The following is a 16,713-nucleotide window of genomic DNA, read 5'->3' on the forward strand; positions in this document are numbered from 1 at the left end:
GATCCATGTTCCAATCTTGCCTCTGATACCATAGCTGCTAAGCTTGTTGCATAGTCTTTCATGCGGGACTGTGTCGAATGCCTTTCTAAAGTCAAGGTAGATTGTATCGATTGGATCTCCACTGTCTAAGGCTTCAGTCCATTCGTCTAAGCATACCAGTAGCTGAGTCATGCATGAGCGCCCTGGTACAAAACCGTGTTGCTCGTCACAAAACAGGTTGTTTCTCGTCATGTGGTCCATTACCGCCTTTCTAATGATGGATTCCATGCTCTTGCAGAGTATTGATGTCAAACTGACCGGTCTGTAATTCCCTGGTGAACTTCTGTCTCCCTTTTTGAATAAAGGCGTCACTTGGCCTTGTTTCCATTGGCTTGCAGATCTCCGGACTCCAGGGATTTCTCGAAGATGATCATTAGAGGTGATGTGATGATCTGTGCAATTTCTTTCAACACTCTAGGGTGAAAACCATCAGGGCCTGATGATTTATTGATCTTTAGACTCAATAGCTGCTTTAGAATGGTCTCTTCTGTAATGTCTATATCTCGTAACTCACTGTCACTCGGCCTGTCATTCAAAACTGGTACAGTTGATATGTCCTCGTCTGTGAACACACTACAGGAGAAACTGTTTAATAGTCCTGATTTGTCTCCATCTTCATTATGCGTGTTACCCTCACTGTCTTTCAAGTCACTCACTCCACTTTTTACTGTTAACTTTGTGTTTGTGTACTTCCAGAAGGCTTTAGGGTTGGTCTTTATCTCACTTGCCAGCGATTCCTCAAAGTTTTGTCTTGCACATCTGGTATAGGATCGTAGCTTGTTTCTAGCAGTACAGTATCTCTGATAGTCCTGGTCGTCCTCTGTCTCTTTGTATATTTGCCATACCCTCTGTTTTGTTTTTAGTAGCCTCATGCCTTGCTTGTCCATGTATGACTGGCGTTTCTTTTTGGGTTTGTTGCCAATAGTGTGGGTTGGTATGTGATCCTCCATTGCACTGTCTAACAAATCACTGAATACATTCCACGCTTCCTGTGTGCTCTTACACTCCATCTCTTTATTCCAGTCAATGCTTGACAGTGATTCACGCATTCCACTGTAGTCCCTTTTGTCATACCTGTACTTTTTGGTTTTACTGTTCACAATCTCTGTCTTACATGTGTATTCAAAGGTCAGTGTACAGTGGTCGCTATTCCCAAGTGGCGCTCGATAGTGGAGGTCTTTTATCACATTTTCTTCATTTGTGAATATTAAATCTAGGAGGGAAGGTCTTTGATTGCCCCTGTATATGGTAGGTTCTTTAACGTGCTGGTGGAAAAAGCAATCTCTAAGACATTCAATAAATTGATCACTATCCGAATTGTCATTGTCAGAAGTAGTATGATTGTCCCAGTCTATATAGGGATAGTTAAAATCACCCATTATGATCAAGTTACGTATGTTCATATCTGACACTCTGCGAAGTAGGCATTCCAAGATCCTATTGTTCTCGCTCTCACTTGAGGGAGAGCGGTATACACATCCGATCACAATAGACTTATTTCCCTCAACTTTAACACTGACCCATACTGATTCTTTCACTTCTTGCACACTTTCGCTACCCATGTTAAAAGCCTCCACCTTGAACTGTTTCGAAACGTATATACAGACTCCTCTACCTTCTGCTTCCAGATTGTGGTATGGCGGGTGATAACCATCTAATACCAAGTCCTTTTCTTCTAATTTTGTCTTGCAGTGCTTGGGTTTTACTTCCGTTAAAGCTATAACATCCGGCTTGTATTCAATAATGTTCTGCTCTAGGTCATCCATTTTAGTGGTTATCACATCAACATTGCTTGTTAAAATCTTGAGACCATTCCTGTTAAAACTATTTACATGCTGACGTGGTTTATTCAACTTCTGCTTGGCCTGTGGCCGCCACGGCCCCACCCCTGAAGTACAGTGCCCTGTCTTTCCCTTGGACGATTCTCCATCCCCTAATAAAACTATTGGTCTCCCCCTTCTCTCTCCTCTCCCGCAGTTCCGTTCTCAGACTTACTGTTCTGTTCTCTGCATCTTTGTGAGATCAGGGCCAATAAACACATTCATATACTCTTCATTGACTTTAAGATCCTTTGCACTTTTGAGAATTTGTCTCCTTATCTCTGCACTTTGTAAAACAACTTTGGTCATACGGGTCTTATATGGGTCTATCTTGCCTAATCTAGTACAGTTTTCCACCACGATATCATTATCAATACCAATGGTACACAAAAGTTTCTTCACAGACTCTATGTCCTCTGCTTTCCTTGCCTCGGTTTCTCGCTTCTTCGATTCTTGCAGATTCTGAATTATTATGTTCATTTTACGCACTTCTCGATCACGCTGCTCCTCGATTGTTTCTCTAACTGTGTCATTTGTTTCTTTTTCATTGTCTTTAGGGGGCACACACTGACCAGTGGGTTTACTTTCTAAATCCCTAACACGCACTTCCAGACTCTCTACTAGTTTCTTTGGACTATCACTTTGTCCCTGTGTTGCCTTACTTTCCAAGTCTCTAACTCGTACCTCAATATCCTCCACAGATCTCTTATCAGCCTTACTGTCCAACTTTTCCTCTATTTCCCCAATCTTACTAGTCATAGATTCCATGTAGGCTGCACACTTTGCTTCAATTTCCTTGTCCGATTTAACCGCAGAAATGACAGGTTTCTCGCAATCTACACAAAACCAATGAAAGTCCTTTCGCTTCCCCATTACTTCGTTCTCAATATCGGACATTCCTAAACAACTCATACAGAACCATTTGTCACACCTTTCACATTCCATAAGTTTGTCATCATCATCTGTAAACACATTCGAGCATTTGTGGCATGTTATTTGTGTGTCTGTACTTACAGTTTCTTTGGTTGTTGATTTCTTCGATCTACTGTTTTGAGTCTTGTTACCTTTCTTTCCCCCTTGACCGGAAGTCCCATTGTTTACATCCTCCATTTCCCTTTGTTAATTTCACTTTGCAAAGAAGTCTTTTTCCGAAGATCGGCACAACCTACGATAAATCACCTTACAGATCACTTTACATATTCCTAAAAGGAATTCACCACGCAACAGAAACAATTCACGCTAATCATCAAAATATGAAATATAAATTAATTTCACTCGAGCACCGAAATGTCAGTCATGTTCCCCACCCAATATCAATGCAGACGCCATTGCCATTATCGATCTAAGTAAAGTCAGATTCAGACTTATTTGTTATTAAAAAACAAACAAATAGAGTATTTGTTTTCTTAATTTTTGCCACTGATCACTGGAGCTTCAAAATTGTTATTTACTAAATTAGAATCTGTCAAATGAAAGAAGACTTTATCCCACCCACTAAGAATTAATGACATTTCCAATTAGTTTCTCATTAGGGCTCTTTTAAAACTATTTTTATATTTTATTAAAATACAATAAGTATAAAAATAACACTTACACATAAATAAGTGGTAAAAGTTCGCTCCTCATTCTGTCTTTGGACTAACATATCTCTTGGTTGTTTGAACATCTTCTTGGTCGGCCATGATATACTATTTTCTTACGACCCGTATTATATCCGAGGCCATATCTTGATACTAGCCGAGGAGTTCCGATTGAGTCCTAATAAGTTATATCACAGAAAGTTTAACATGAAATACATAATACTAGATCTACTAAAACAAGTATTACTTCTGGTGTTAATGATAAATCTATCTAATTTATTACCAAAAAAAGTTTTACCTAATAAAGTTTAACATAATAAATGACATTGCACAGGATAACCCGTAAAGATTTGCACAAGTACAAAAGCTTATTTCCAACGGGGTCCATGTCTAAGGTATTAGATAAGTTTATTGATAAATATTACTATCAGTATACAAATACAATAAAGTTCAACAAATTAATGTGTAGCACTGACACCTTTTCTACAGTTAAATTAGCTAAATTAAATCACGCACCTATACTGTCCGTGATTAAATTTATGAGACAAATTCTATTAAATGATATTTCATTAAAAAGTATCTATCTATCTATCTTTGCCTTAATTTATTATATGTTTTATTGATATAAAATATGAAATAAATGGTGACATAATTATCATCAAATATCTAATGTTTTAATCAACTGTAATTTTTTGTAATCCTATTACCCCCTGCGGTCATTAACACCTTTAAATCACGCCCGATAGCTACTATAATATTTGGAAAACAGAGACCGGAGGAGACCGGATGAGACCGGGACCGGGAAATAGTATCGCCCATATTTCAGTTCCAACTTCACCTTTTTCCTTTTCCTTCTTCTTCTGATGCAAAATATTTATGAAATTGTTCATCGGTCAATCTATTTTGTTGTGGTGTTGAAGAGAGTTATTTTCATGTCATTCTTTGTATGTTATGTGTATCCATTACATATGTTATATGTATCCATTGTTCGTCATTCCATTTTATTATTGCATATTTTGTTTGTTAACTCTGTACGCCCGTAATAGGCCATGAGTATTTTAAATAAAATAATGAAAAAGCTCGGACTCCTGTGCAGTTCCAAGAAAAATTTAGAAGCCGAACGGGATAATCTACCCTCGTAAATGAACGAGCCATGGAGAAAATAATCGGCATGTCCAACATTTATATATCTCGACAGCGACAATTAAATCATCCCGATTTGCCAAAAACGTTATAACTCGCGACTTAATAGAATACTCTCTTAATTAGAGGAGTGGAACTAAAATGAAAAGTAAGTGTAAATATTTTTTTGCTTCAAAATGATTGTAAAGCCCTTCTTTTCATTGGACTTTCTAATGTTAATATGAAATATTATCAGTATTTTCTTCAAATGGGTATTCTTAAAAGCCTCGTTTACCATTGATTCTACATTTCTTGCACTTTAAAGCAAACACGTGGTTTTGTTTATTATATTGCGGTTTGGCTGTTTGAAGAAAACTCTTGAATTTGCTGTAACTGGACTGCTGAAGGCAATTTAATGTTACTTTAATCCAGCTCAGATTAACGATATTGTATTAAATCGATTTTGCCAATGCCTCAAGTTTTTACTGAGTGATATGCCACCTCCGTGGCCTAGTGGATAAGCGTCCGCCTACGGAGCGGGAGGTCGTGGGTTCGATCCCTGGCCGCGTCATACCAAAAGACGTTAAAAGTTGGTACAAGTAGCTCCCTTGCCTGGCGCTTGGCATTTAAAGGGTAGTGCTTGGAAAAGTGGTGTACTCAGTACTGGTTTAACCCGAGAAAGTTGTACCCCGTGTATCGGTGCTTTACACCGAGCACGTAAAAGAACCAAGGGGTCTCTTCGAAAAAGAGCTAGGGTCTCGCACCCGGACTTCCTTGTATCCCACCACTGTCTCTTCAGCGTGCTGTCCCTTCAGCAAAAAACAAAGGACCCCGTTGGAAATAAGTGCTTGCACTTTCACGGGTTATCCTTGATCGCAAGGTCTAAAGAAATACATACATACATACATATCAGTGATCGAGTGAACAGGTGATGACAATAGCTACAATAATGAGCGATCAGGGATACTTTTTTTTATTATTTTGACATTTCTTATGTATCCCTGTTATGCTACAATTCTCTGCCATTTATGCACCAGTCAAGTGCCGGGTGAATGCTGTGGTTTTGTCTTCGCGCAAAATATAGCATGGAATGGGCCTAACCTAGGGTCCCTGGTGAGGGGGCATTTGGCGGGGATTTTACCATCAGTTCATTCTCGCAGGGCGGGTATATTACCCGGGGTTGGCTAGACCGAAAGTCAAAGTCCCGGCTATTCACCGGACCTGGGGGGGGGCCGTGGTTACAAATGACTGGTGCATTAACAACTGCGAAAGACTTTATAGACTATATTATGCATCAATGGTACACAACCTGTCAGATTTGTCCCAGATTTACAGATATCAGGATACTTGATAAACAATCGACACTTATAAGTGTTTTATGAAATCTGAACATTTTTTTTGTATAATGACATAAATAAATATGTTTTTAATAGTAGACAATAATATTTTGTGTAAAATTTGAATTTATAAATGGAGATAATTTCAAAATTGTGGTCGGGCGGATTCTCTGTGCAAGGACAGTTCGCTACAATTTGCTCGGATGGTGGACGTCACGAGTCTGCCATTGTAAAAAACTGTCAAAAGACTCGTTGATGGCCATAGGTGGACTAGTGATGACAAAAGCAAAAGAAGTTGGTATTTTTAAATTAAACAAAAATCTTATTGATTGATGTTGATTCAGGTTACAAAACACTCACTAAACACTTGGCAATACAGAAAAGATGAAATGCTAACTTAAAGTAAGAGATAATCGGACCTCAAGATAAGCTGCACAATTATGCAATTAAAATAATAGATAACCCAATTAAAATCATATATATGTATAAAACATGTTCCCAAAAGCATTAAGCAATTAAAAAAAAATAAGTGGTGTATAAAACCAGTTGATGAATTTGACATGTTTTTTTTGAAAGTTGTTCTCATCAAATGTCATTGGTTGCTGGCACACTTGAAAAGCAATGTGTTTTGCAAATCTTGAACTAAAGCAAGCATTCGCTAACAATAATCTGGTTCCTGTTGTTTATATTGCAAGCAGGTAAAGCAAGGGTTATAAATGGCAGCATATATTTCACTTTTTAGAAGCAGAGTTTTCGGATAAGACAGTTTTAGATCTCAGAACATTGACGAACCACATCATGGCACATGAAATTGACTCAGTGTTCAGCCATAAATATGTACAGTACACTCCTCGCAGAACTACCACTTTCCTTGTTTACTCTTAGGGTTTTAAAATTGATTGTGAACATGTGCCGAGGATTTAACCCGGTTGTGTTTTTCTCTGGATTTTTTTTTAATTAGGAAGTATTTGCATTAACATATCTATGAAGTTGGTCTTTTGAAAGGAGTCAAACATTGAATATTTTTTAATTATGCTGTATAGTTCTGTTGTAAAATATGATGAGATTGAAAATTTACTTAATTTGGTTTGTGATATTGGGGCCTGGTCTATGATGAATTGATGCAGCAGGTCTTTGTTTTTAAACAAAGACCCCACTATTGAAAAGGACAGTATTTATCTTACCAAAAGGAATTTATTTGGGCCAAAAAGAGCTTTGATTTGTATTTCTCTGTATTTTAGGTGTTTATGTGCAGTTACGAGACAAGTCACTGTCGGTACCACCTCGTCTTAAGCTACTTCGCTATGCCTGGCAGTCGTCACTGGTTTACATTCCTAACAAACATCAGGTTCTCATTGACCTCCTGTTTGGATTTCTTATAAACAAGAAAAAGTAGGTGTTAAATAAAATTAGCTTCTAATAATTGCTGCAAATTCTTTATGGTATTCAAGCCAAATGACATAATGCTGAATCACCCCTGATATAAAGGGTCATAACTGTTTAACCAATGAAGACATAGGTAATTACCAAGGCTGGTCATAATCTGAGTTAGGCATCTTATCATTTATACTTTACAGTGATTATTTTTTAAATTATTTTTACCGCCTGTGCCATGCAAATTGGGGTAAAAAGGCCAAAATAGCTAATATAATGGTAAATATACATGTTTTAACTTTTTATGCATACATTATGCTGTGAACGGGTAAGTATTGTCAAGATTTTGTTTATATTTCAAGAAATTCATTACTTTTTTATTCATTAACATAATCTACATTAATCAAATTGGGAAAAAAATATAAAATTTTGGGGAAAAAGGACATTTTTTCGCAGGAAGAAACAGCCTTTAGAAGGCAGTAAATTGCACCAAAAAAAAATCTCTGCTTTAAAAGAGCTGTTGAATTATGCATACATGTATTACACACTTTTGGTAGTATGTTCAAAAATGTGTATTTATTTTTTATTGAATAATTATGAGTGCATATTAAGAGTTCGTTTATTAGGGAGCAGTTAAATGAGGGCGATGAGTGTGCAGTGTGGTGCTGTCTTCATGAGGTGCTCAACACCAGGGCCGTGTCCAAGTCAACAGGCCTGATTCTGCGCCACTCAGCAGCACAGGTAACATACAAGTACCACTATTTATTATCTATGCATTATTATTTTGCAAGCAATACATATCACAAAATAAGGTTATCAGTTTTTCGCCTAGTATAATATGGCCGTATTCCACTATCCGAACAAGAATTATTCTATGACATTAAAATGAAGTGACAAGTCAGACAAATAAAATAGTGTCCCAGGTATATCTTTGATACTAGATTGCTTTGTTTCAGGTGTTGTTGTCTAGCCTGCAAGCTGTGAGTGAGGGGCCTCCTGAAGATGAGCTTCTCGATAAGGAGTCCCCCCTGGTGGGGCCCCTCATCAGCTGCTGTCTCTGCCTGGCTTCCTCGCCCACCCTCTCAAATGTCTTCACTGCCAAACCAGAGGAAATGGTAAAAATTTAAACAGTATTGCAATGTCAGTGTTACATAAATTTATATCAAGTGAGTGATGAAATTGTGATCTCAGTACCATGTTGCACCCTTCTGTTTGTGCACACTATTAAAATGTAATTTGATGGTGAAGTAACTCAATGGGTGAATTCTGACTTGTTAAATATACATATTATGGCTTAACTAAAAATGATTGATAAAAACATATACTTGAATTTAATGGATATGTCAGTGCTATTTGTATTAAATTAAATATATATATATTGTTTATATGCTGTTAAATGTACCTTAAATGCTTCTGTTTGCTTGACATTGGTGCAGTGATCTTGACTCTGTGTGTTCCAGGTGACCTTGCTGGCCAGCCTCTGTAGACTTGTGAAGGCCGGACACCATAGTAAACCTCTGTCTTCCCTCCTGGCCACTTGTGTTGACCTCTTTGTTGCCACTTTACAGCCATACCCACAACAAAACATGGTAACTTAAGAATAGTTTGAAGTATAAGGGTCTTGCTTTTTTTTGTAATAATCATTCATCAGATGAAAGATTGAAGGTCGTCATCAAAATAGATAATACATGCATGCTAAAGCTTATCTGTCCATATAAGCCCAAATGCTACTGTAATCTGATAATGGTTGAGACAGAGATACTATTTTGATAATAATACAAATCAATACAGTCATATATTCAGTCTGTTGCGTTCATTATAACCCAGTGTTAACTCAGCAATAACTGTTACATTTAATGGTTTGACCCTTCAATTATCTACTAATTAAAACCAACTGTAGAAGTGTATCTATAAATATTTTTCACAGGCACAAACGTACAATGAACCAAAGACATAAATGTGACACTTCTGAAGATTTTTGATTGGTCTTGTGGCAAATATATTTCAATATTTTGCCGAGTATAGCAATTATTTCTGTGTTTAAGGTAGCATGTAGGGTAGTCACTACTTCTGTGATATCTCTAGTTATTATAGGTGTTTGCTTAAGAAAATGGTATGATATTTATAGGGATTTGTCTTCTGTGTATTGTTTATTTGTATTTGCTTTTTATGCAGCCTAAGTCACTCCAAAGTTATGACCCTTGAATTGGCAAAGACTTATTTTCAGTGTCTGCTCTCTAAATTTGGCTTAATGTACAACCATTTATCACCAAACTTGGAGTGTCTGGGAAGATATTAAGTGTGTGCACAATTTAGAGAACATTGTAACTGGCAGCTCTATTTGCAGGTGTTGAAGAGATGCTGTGGGAGTCTGCTCCCAGCTTTCTTAGATCTGGGGAAAGATACACCCAGAATTGAGGTGGACAAGATGTCACAGGCTGTACTTGCAATCATAGACCATAGGTAAGTGCTGAATCCATGGACTGAGAACCCAAGTACTGAGGTAGACAAGATTTGACAGGCTGGCCTGATTTCAAAATAATGTCGTAATAACCTCACAGAAATGTTAGGTGACCCTCTATCAAATTCCTTCACCCCATGTTCAGCGACAGATGTACCAAGTACTGTTTGAGATAAGATGTTAAAGGCCGTCCTTGCTGTCATAGACCAGCGGTAAGTGCTGTATCTGGGGACACATGCATCCAGAAGTAAGGTAGACAAGATGATACAGTCCTTCCTTTTGCCCATAGACCATTGATTAGTGACTACAGATTATATTTGCCAGATACACTACAAGACATTGTCAGGTGGTCTGACATTTTCATATTTTGTAAAGTGTTTTAACAGTCAATGTGTGTTGTTTTCTTCTAACTTTTTGTATATATTTATTTATATAAGAAAAACAAAACATGCATGTTATGTGTGTAGCTTTCAATAAGGGATAGTGAATAAAAATGAAGACCTGAAACAACAATAATAATCACCAAGACCAGCCTTAAAATACTATACTTATAATAATCTCCCTTTGATAACATTTACAAAAAAAGGAATGTCTTCTGCAGGGACCATAGCCGGAGCTATGATGTGTACCTCAGGGCCCAGCAGGGGTCCAGGGATGGGGCAGAGGCGTCACATGTTCACAAGAAGGCCCGGCCCATCGAACAGCTTTATGAGACATTTACCACCTTTATAAAGGTGGGATATTGCTTTAAACTAAAACTCGGTATATTGTGAATAGACCTATACCAGTGTTCTATGTGTTTCCGTAGATAGACAAGAGTAATGAAATACAAATTTTCTTTTGAGTTAGAAAATGACCACTTATTGTACTAAATGTTGGGGGAAATATGTGTTAATATAATTTGGCAGCTATAGTTCAGTTTTTAATAATATACCTTGCAAAAAATAGAAGAAATTTAAATGTTAAACTGGATGTTCTAGTATATTTTACTCTTACAGTGTGTTTTTTTTTATTTAGACCAAAATGCCAAAACATATTCTTTTGCCTTTTGCCCAAAGATTACAAATAAAATTCCCAAATTCTTTTTTAAAGAAAAAATATTGTATTAATCAATTGAGTGTTGAAAATTGATTTTGGAAAATAGTCTTTGTACAGAGGAATCCATGTGTTCATTTTTGGGAACAATCCTGATAACAGTCTTGCACTTACTCAGTTTTTTTTTATAGAATTATGGTTAATTTCTAGGGAAAAAATGGAAATTCTTAAATTTAGTAAAAAAAAGTGCATTTTTCCCAATCAGAAAGGCTTCCACCGTTCCCAGAAATGGTGAGAAAAACACTGACTAGCCTAGTTTTCTCTATTTACAGTATACATCTATTTACAGCATACATAGTAACAGCAGTTCAAATAAACAAAAGTACACTGTTTGACAATAATAATATGTGAATGTTTTCCTTTGTTTTGATAAGAAAAGTGCATTGACCTAAATGTTTCTCACAAACCAATGTGTGGTTTATCCAGAATGAGAGCAGGGATCGGTGTGTGGAATTTCTGGCTGTCTGGTTCCGGCATTTCATCAACAACAACTGGTAATCATGACTTTCAAATTTAACCGTAGCTCATTCTGACAATGAGATTGGTTATATATTTGTATGAAACATGATTTGTCTATTCATGCCATGTAGATGGGGCATGATATAAGTTTGTAAATGTAGGATGGTCTGTGGGTCTGTAGATTATGTCTTGTCCATACAATTACTCAGATTGACCTAGCACCATTAATCTTCAGTGGTAGATTGAGGTCATTAGGTTGAAAGTCACAGTCAACAGTCTTATTCTCAATACGATAATTTGTAAACATGTTGACATGGGACGATCTATATTTAGTGGTATGTAACTTCAGTGGTAAGTTGACCATCACCAGTAGATGGCATCTGTTGCTTTTGAGGTCAGTAGGTCAAGTTCAATGATTTTCTCTTGAACATGTTTTGTGTTTTCTATGTAATTTTATTGTCTGGTTCACTTGTGGTGAGTTTGACACATTGTCACAATGGTGTTTGAGTTTATGTTTGTACATCCTTGTGTCTTTACTTCAATTACTTGATTAAAAAACTTGCATTGAAAGATTTTAAAATAAATGATCTAGTTTTGTCTATCATAAGATTAATGTTTGTACCGGTATGTCAAAGGTCAAGGTCGTACCAGATCACTGGTTAAAATTGATGATATTAGGAGAAAATTGTAAGAAATATTCAAATCAAACTTGGCAAACATTTATGATATTTTTGTCAAAACACATATTAATAAAAATTATATCGAATATTCTCCAGCTAAAAGAATCCACTTTTACTCTTGAAAAAACAAAGTACTTTCAAGCAGTTGCAGTGAAGTGTCATTAATGAAGGATGTATTGAAACTTATGTCAGTAATTTGATAAAAGATGTATATCTCTTAATGTTTCAGCCATGATGGTAACCATTTCACTGCTCATTGTATGATGGTTGAACTGTGCCATCTGATTGGTCTGTGTGCTGGAGAGATGTCCCCAGGAGCTGTGAGGGGAGGCAATCTGCTTCTAGGGGTGGTGACAGATATGGAGTTGTATACCCTTGTGGGGGAAGAGACCACCAACACAGCACAGCTACAGTTCTTCAGACAGATGGTTGATATACTGCTGGAGTGTCCTGATAGTCAGAGGTGGGTCCTTGTATAAGTCATGAATATATCAAAACCAGACAGATGTCAGGATTTGTAATTTTAAATTTATATACTTACAAGATCTTTACTTTTGAAAAATGTTATAAGATTGTGCAGCTGATCAATGTAGTCAATTTTCAACTTTGTAATTCAGTGGTTGCTGGTTAATTTAGTACAGTACATCAGTTTTCTGGGTTATGTATAATATCTCCTTGTATGTTCAGGTACAGCAGTGACTGGTATGGATGTTTTTCCCAGTTGTTACGACTAGACCATCACATCCTGGAGCCCCGCTTGGTAGTGCTACTCACACATGGGTGGATACAAGCTCAGGTAGGCCTGGAACAAAAAAATCCACAATTTGTTGTATGTGGCCAATGTTTAAGGAAGTTTTGAATCTGATATGGCTTTTTTGTTCCAGAGAGATGGACTTTAAAGTTGATTGACACATGATGATTTTTTTCTAAAACCTTATTTTTATGCCTCAAAAGGTCGGCATTAAAATCGCACGATATGTCTTTGCATCTGGTTTTACATATCTGGGCTGTATATTTTTTATGCAGAGGGGGATTTTAAAGTAAATTGGCATTTGTCTAGTTCATACATGTGATGTGTCGCGTGCAAAGTCCACGAGGTCGTGTCTAGGCTGTAACTATGTCATGCATGTAGGGATTTTAAGATTTCTGGAGATATTTGTTCGGTTCATAAAGACAATAGGTTTTGTGCAAGACCAGCATCCCTACTTATTACTCCCCTCTCTAGAGATTAACCATTCATGGGGTGTTGCATATGCTTATAGTTTAGGTGTGCTCTTTCTGAATGAAGACATTATAATAATAGCATTATACATCAAACTGCATGGCAATCCGGGGGCATTCATCTCTTACTGTGTGAGCTTTTTTGTAATTGTTTTTTTAATGTCAAAATTTAACAGTTAAACTGAAAGTTTAAGATATTTCTCCTTACATCAGGTAGAAGCAGGCAGTTTGGAAGCCCAGGACCAGTTGTTGTCTGAACTGGTAAAGAGGTACAGCAAGTTACGACATGTGTCAAAACTTCTGGGGAAAATACTAGCGGCCTTGAAACTTGCTCCAGGAGACAGGCTGTTACCCTTGCCCTCAGTATTCTCAAAATGGTAAGTATTCATGTTCTTTTTTCCACATATTGTATAAACCCGGAAGTAAAACCTGTTTTTCTCCCATTTGCTCAGCCCCAACCTTACGTGAATTTTTGTATCTGTATATTTCAGTTCACAATGAATAGTTTGAATTCTCTTCTCTTTGTTACTGCTATATACTGGCAAATATAACCACTCTGCATCATGCATGAAAATAACTGCTTAATAAATAATGTTTTGTGAAGAAGAGTTCTTACAAATATATCACTAATTTGAATGTTCCAGTTTTGGAGAGGTCATCCAGGCTCTCCCGCAGACAGTGATGCTGGAGCTGTGGACCATGCTAACAGACCATCTGTCCGAGCTCCCCCATGGTGGACACTTCCCAGGGGCCTGTGCAATGTACAATCTCTTCCTACTTAATGTCAAGGTCGCAGACTACACTGTCACTGATATGACCTTGACTTCTGTGTATGATCACATAGTTATATTGGAGACAAGGATTTTATCTCCCATTTTGGGCGAGATATTGAAATCAGAGGTATGTTTTATGCTCAGATAAATCCATAAAATAGTTGCCATGTATTGGCGGAAACATTTCAACTTTACCTACGCATATATAATGCTTTGTATATTTGAAGATAAAAAAAATCATTTTCATGGATGAGTGTAAGAAAATAAATAATTGAAGAATATGGAGAATGTTTTGAAAAAGTAAGTAAAAGTTTTGCATGGAGATACAAATGGATATTGCTTATGCGAATGGTCAAACTCATTTATAAGCGACACAGAGAACTGCCATTCAATTACTACAGTTGAATCCAGTTGACACCACATCAGTTCTGCTCCTGTGTCACGGATTGGGAGAGGTGTGCCTGCTGCTCTCCTTCTACAAAACATTCAGAGCCAGTAACTTCCAAACCACAACCACAGTTTCCCATGCAGGTGACCTCAGCTTTGTACACAGCTACTTCAGCTGTTCCGACTGGAAGAAACTGTATAAAAAAGTGAAAAAGCTGCACGATCCACAACATCGGTACCTTTGGGTAGGATATTTGTTAATGTCTGAGTTTAGTTTAAACTTATTTATTGTACACTGTGTTATTCCATTGTTGTATTAATCACTCTTGTTGGCACAATGTTAGAGGTGTGGTTTTATGTTCTGAAAGAACCTGAGTACATGGAGGAAACCTTCTTTCATGGCTTGGTGACCACCAACCAAACCTGCATGTGCTCCGGTCCAGAATTAACGGGAAACCTCAGGGATCGATTTTTTTTTGCCACTAGCAAGTTTTTGCCAGTGCCATTTTTTTCAACTAGCAAAATGGTGGGTTCCACTAGCAGTTATTTAAAGGCTGTTTTACTTCATGTTAGTTGCCAAATAAACAAGTAGTTTTGTTGTAGCATTATGTACATTGTTTATCAAGTGCACTGAGATAAGAATAAACTATAAACCTTTACATTTTGTTTTTAATTCTTACATAGATTAAGTCATATACCCAGCTGGGATAACTAAGCTCCTGGTTACTCAAAAGCCTTGAATCATTAGTAGTAAGTGACTACACTCCTCCCCACCTATGTTTATACTTTCAAAATGTAAAGTGGGGAGGAGTGTAACAGTCATTATTTTAAGCCATTCCAATACGTCTGCCTGGTAAGTCAAGTTGGGTAGAGGACCAGTCTTGCAAGCAGGGGTTCATAGGCTCGAATCCTACACAGAGTAGATGTTTTTCTCTTGAAAATATATATGTACACTGACATTTTTAGATGGTAATGTATGTTGCACACGTGACCAACGCATGAAGGATCTAGCCAGTAATATGGGCAGGGTGCGAACTGTTGCTTAGTAAATAAAAAATAAAATACTGTAATGCCTACAGTTGATGTTTTATCGCTGGCGAATTCTTTACAAACATCACACTACACTTTGAAATCAACATTGCCATTATTCTCTTTTGTTGCATTCAAAAGTTTGGTGTTCAACTCCGTTTCCTTTTTTTGACGGTTCTGACAGATGCCGTAGAATTTTCGGTTTGCGACAAAGTACCGACAATTCATGACTTTTGGCTAGGTTTGGTTTTATTGAAGGGCTTTTCGGTCAATCCCCGCGTCGCTGTCAGCCTTTTCACCTTTCCAGGCATTTTCGCGTAACAAAACGTGGTTAATTTCCACTTCTTTTTTGGCAGTTGCGAATCACAAACCAGACGAAAACAGTTATCTCCTATGCGCTTGCTTAAATAACCGATAATAACATTTGAGCATAGCGACAAGCGTCCATACACGGTCACGAGTTTATCTTCGAGGCGCTTACTTAAATATCCGATAATAACATTTGTACACAGCGACACGTGTTTATCTATTATGTGGTAAACTTGCGGAAAGGAGTTTTTAAAGCGCAAAGGAGAGTTTGAGCGAATTCGACAATTTTATTTGCGGTCGCAAAAATATTCGAGTGCCAGGATTTTCTACTCGCATTTTTCGATTCTTACTCGCATTTTGCGAGTTAGCGACCGTTAAATTCGATCCCTGAACCTGTCTGTCTTAAAGGGACTCATGTTCTTGTTAAATGCATGTTTTTTGTATGACATAATTCATACTTTACCAAGTAGCCATCACACAATTAGGTTACATAACTCCATATTAACCCGAAATACAAGTTATGGCCCTTGATTGATTTTTATTTCTGCTTTTGATAGGCCCATTTTTATATTCTTATTTTTAACCAGGTTTTCACAAAGTGAAACTTAGTTAATAGAATGACTTACAGCATTGTTCAGGCTGGGTCAAACTCACCTATTGTATCGAATATTTATGCCCCCCTTCGAAGAAGAGGGGTATATTGCTTTGCACAGGCATGTCGGTCGGTCGGTCCTTCGGTAGACCAAAGCTTGTCCGAGTGATAACTCAACAATTCCTGGACGTATGGTCATCAAACTTCACATGAAGGTTGGGCCTGACCAGAAGATGACCCCTATTGATTTTGGGGGTCATCAGGTCAAAGGTTAAGGTCACAGTGACCTTTAATGTTAAAATAATTTTAAAGCTTGTCCGAGTGATAACTCAACAATGCCTGCACCCATGGCCCTCAAACTTGACATGGAAATTGGGCCTGAGCAGTAGATGACCCCTATTGTTTTTGGGGGTCATCAGGCCGAAGGTCAAGGTC

General features: G+C 37.4%; 2 protein-coding genes across 2 annotated transcripts in view; one reads left to right on the forward strand and one right to left on the reverse strand.

The window, feature by feature from the left end:
- Positions 1 to 347: 347 nt before the first annotated feature.
- Positions 348 to 1,805, reverse strand: LOC128226308 (uncharacterized). Its single transcript, XM_052936192.1, has one exon. It carries the CDS (start codon positions 1,803 to 1,805, stop codon positions 348 to 350), a length of 1,458 nt encoding a protein of 485 aa, XP_052792152.1.
- Positions 1,806 to 4,701: 2,896 nt separating this feature from the next.
- The window catches only part of LOC128228775 (unhealthy ribosome biogenesis protein 2 homolog), a 30,564-nt gene continuing 18,552 nt past the window's right edge, over positions 4,702 to 16,713 (forward strand). The window contains exons 1-13 of the mRNA XM_052940276.1: positions 4,702 to 4,730; positions 7,140 to 7,290; positions 7,899 to 8,013; positions 8,229 to 8,387; positions 8,733 to 8,861; positions 9,620 to 9,735; positions 10,335 to 10,467; positions 11,255 to 11,322; positions 12,197 to 12,430; positions 12,655 to 12,763; positions 13,402 to 13,565; positions 13,833 to 14,088; positions 14,363 to 14,593. Of these exons, the coding sequence (XP_052796236.1) occupies positions 4,724 to 4,730; positions 7,140 to 7,290; positions 7,899 to 8,013; positions 8,229 to 8,387; positions 8,733 to 8,861; positions 9,620 to 9,735; positions 10,335 to 10,467; positions 11,255 to 11,322; positions 12,197 to 12,430; positions 12,655 to 12,763; positions 13,402 to 13,565; positions 13,833 to 14,088; positions 14,363 to 14,593 (1,872 nt within the window). The 5' untranslated portion in view covers positions 4,702 to 4,723. The remainder of the gene's footprint in view (positions 4,731 to 7,139; positions 7,291 to 7,898; positions 8,014 to 8,228; positions 8,388 to 8,732; positions 8,862 to 9,619; positions 9,736 to 10,334; positions 10,468 to 11,254; positions 11,323 to 12,196; positions 12,431 to 12,654; positions 12,764 to 13,401; positions 13,566 to 13,832; positions 14,089 to 14,362; positions 14,594 to 16,713) is intronic.

Source organism: Mya arenaria, chromosome 3 (genome assembly GCF_026914265.1).
Source record: "Mya arenaria isolate MELC-2E11 chromosome 3, ASM2691426v1".
NCBI lineage: Eukaryota > Metazoa > Mollusca > Bivalvia > Myida > Myidae > Mya > Mya arenaria.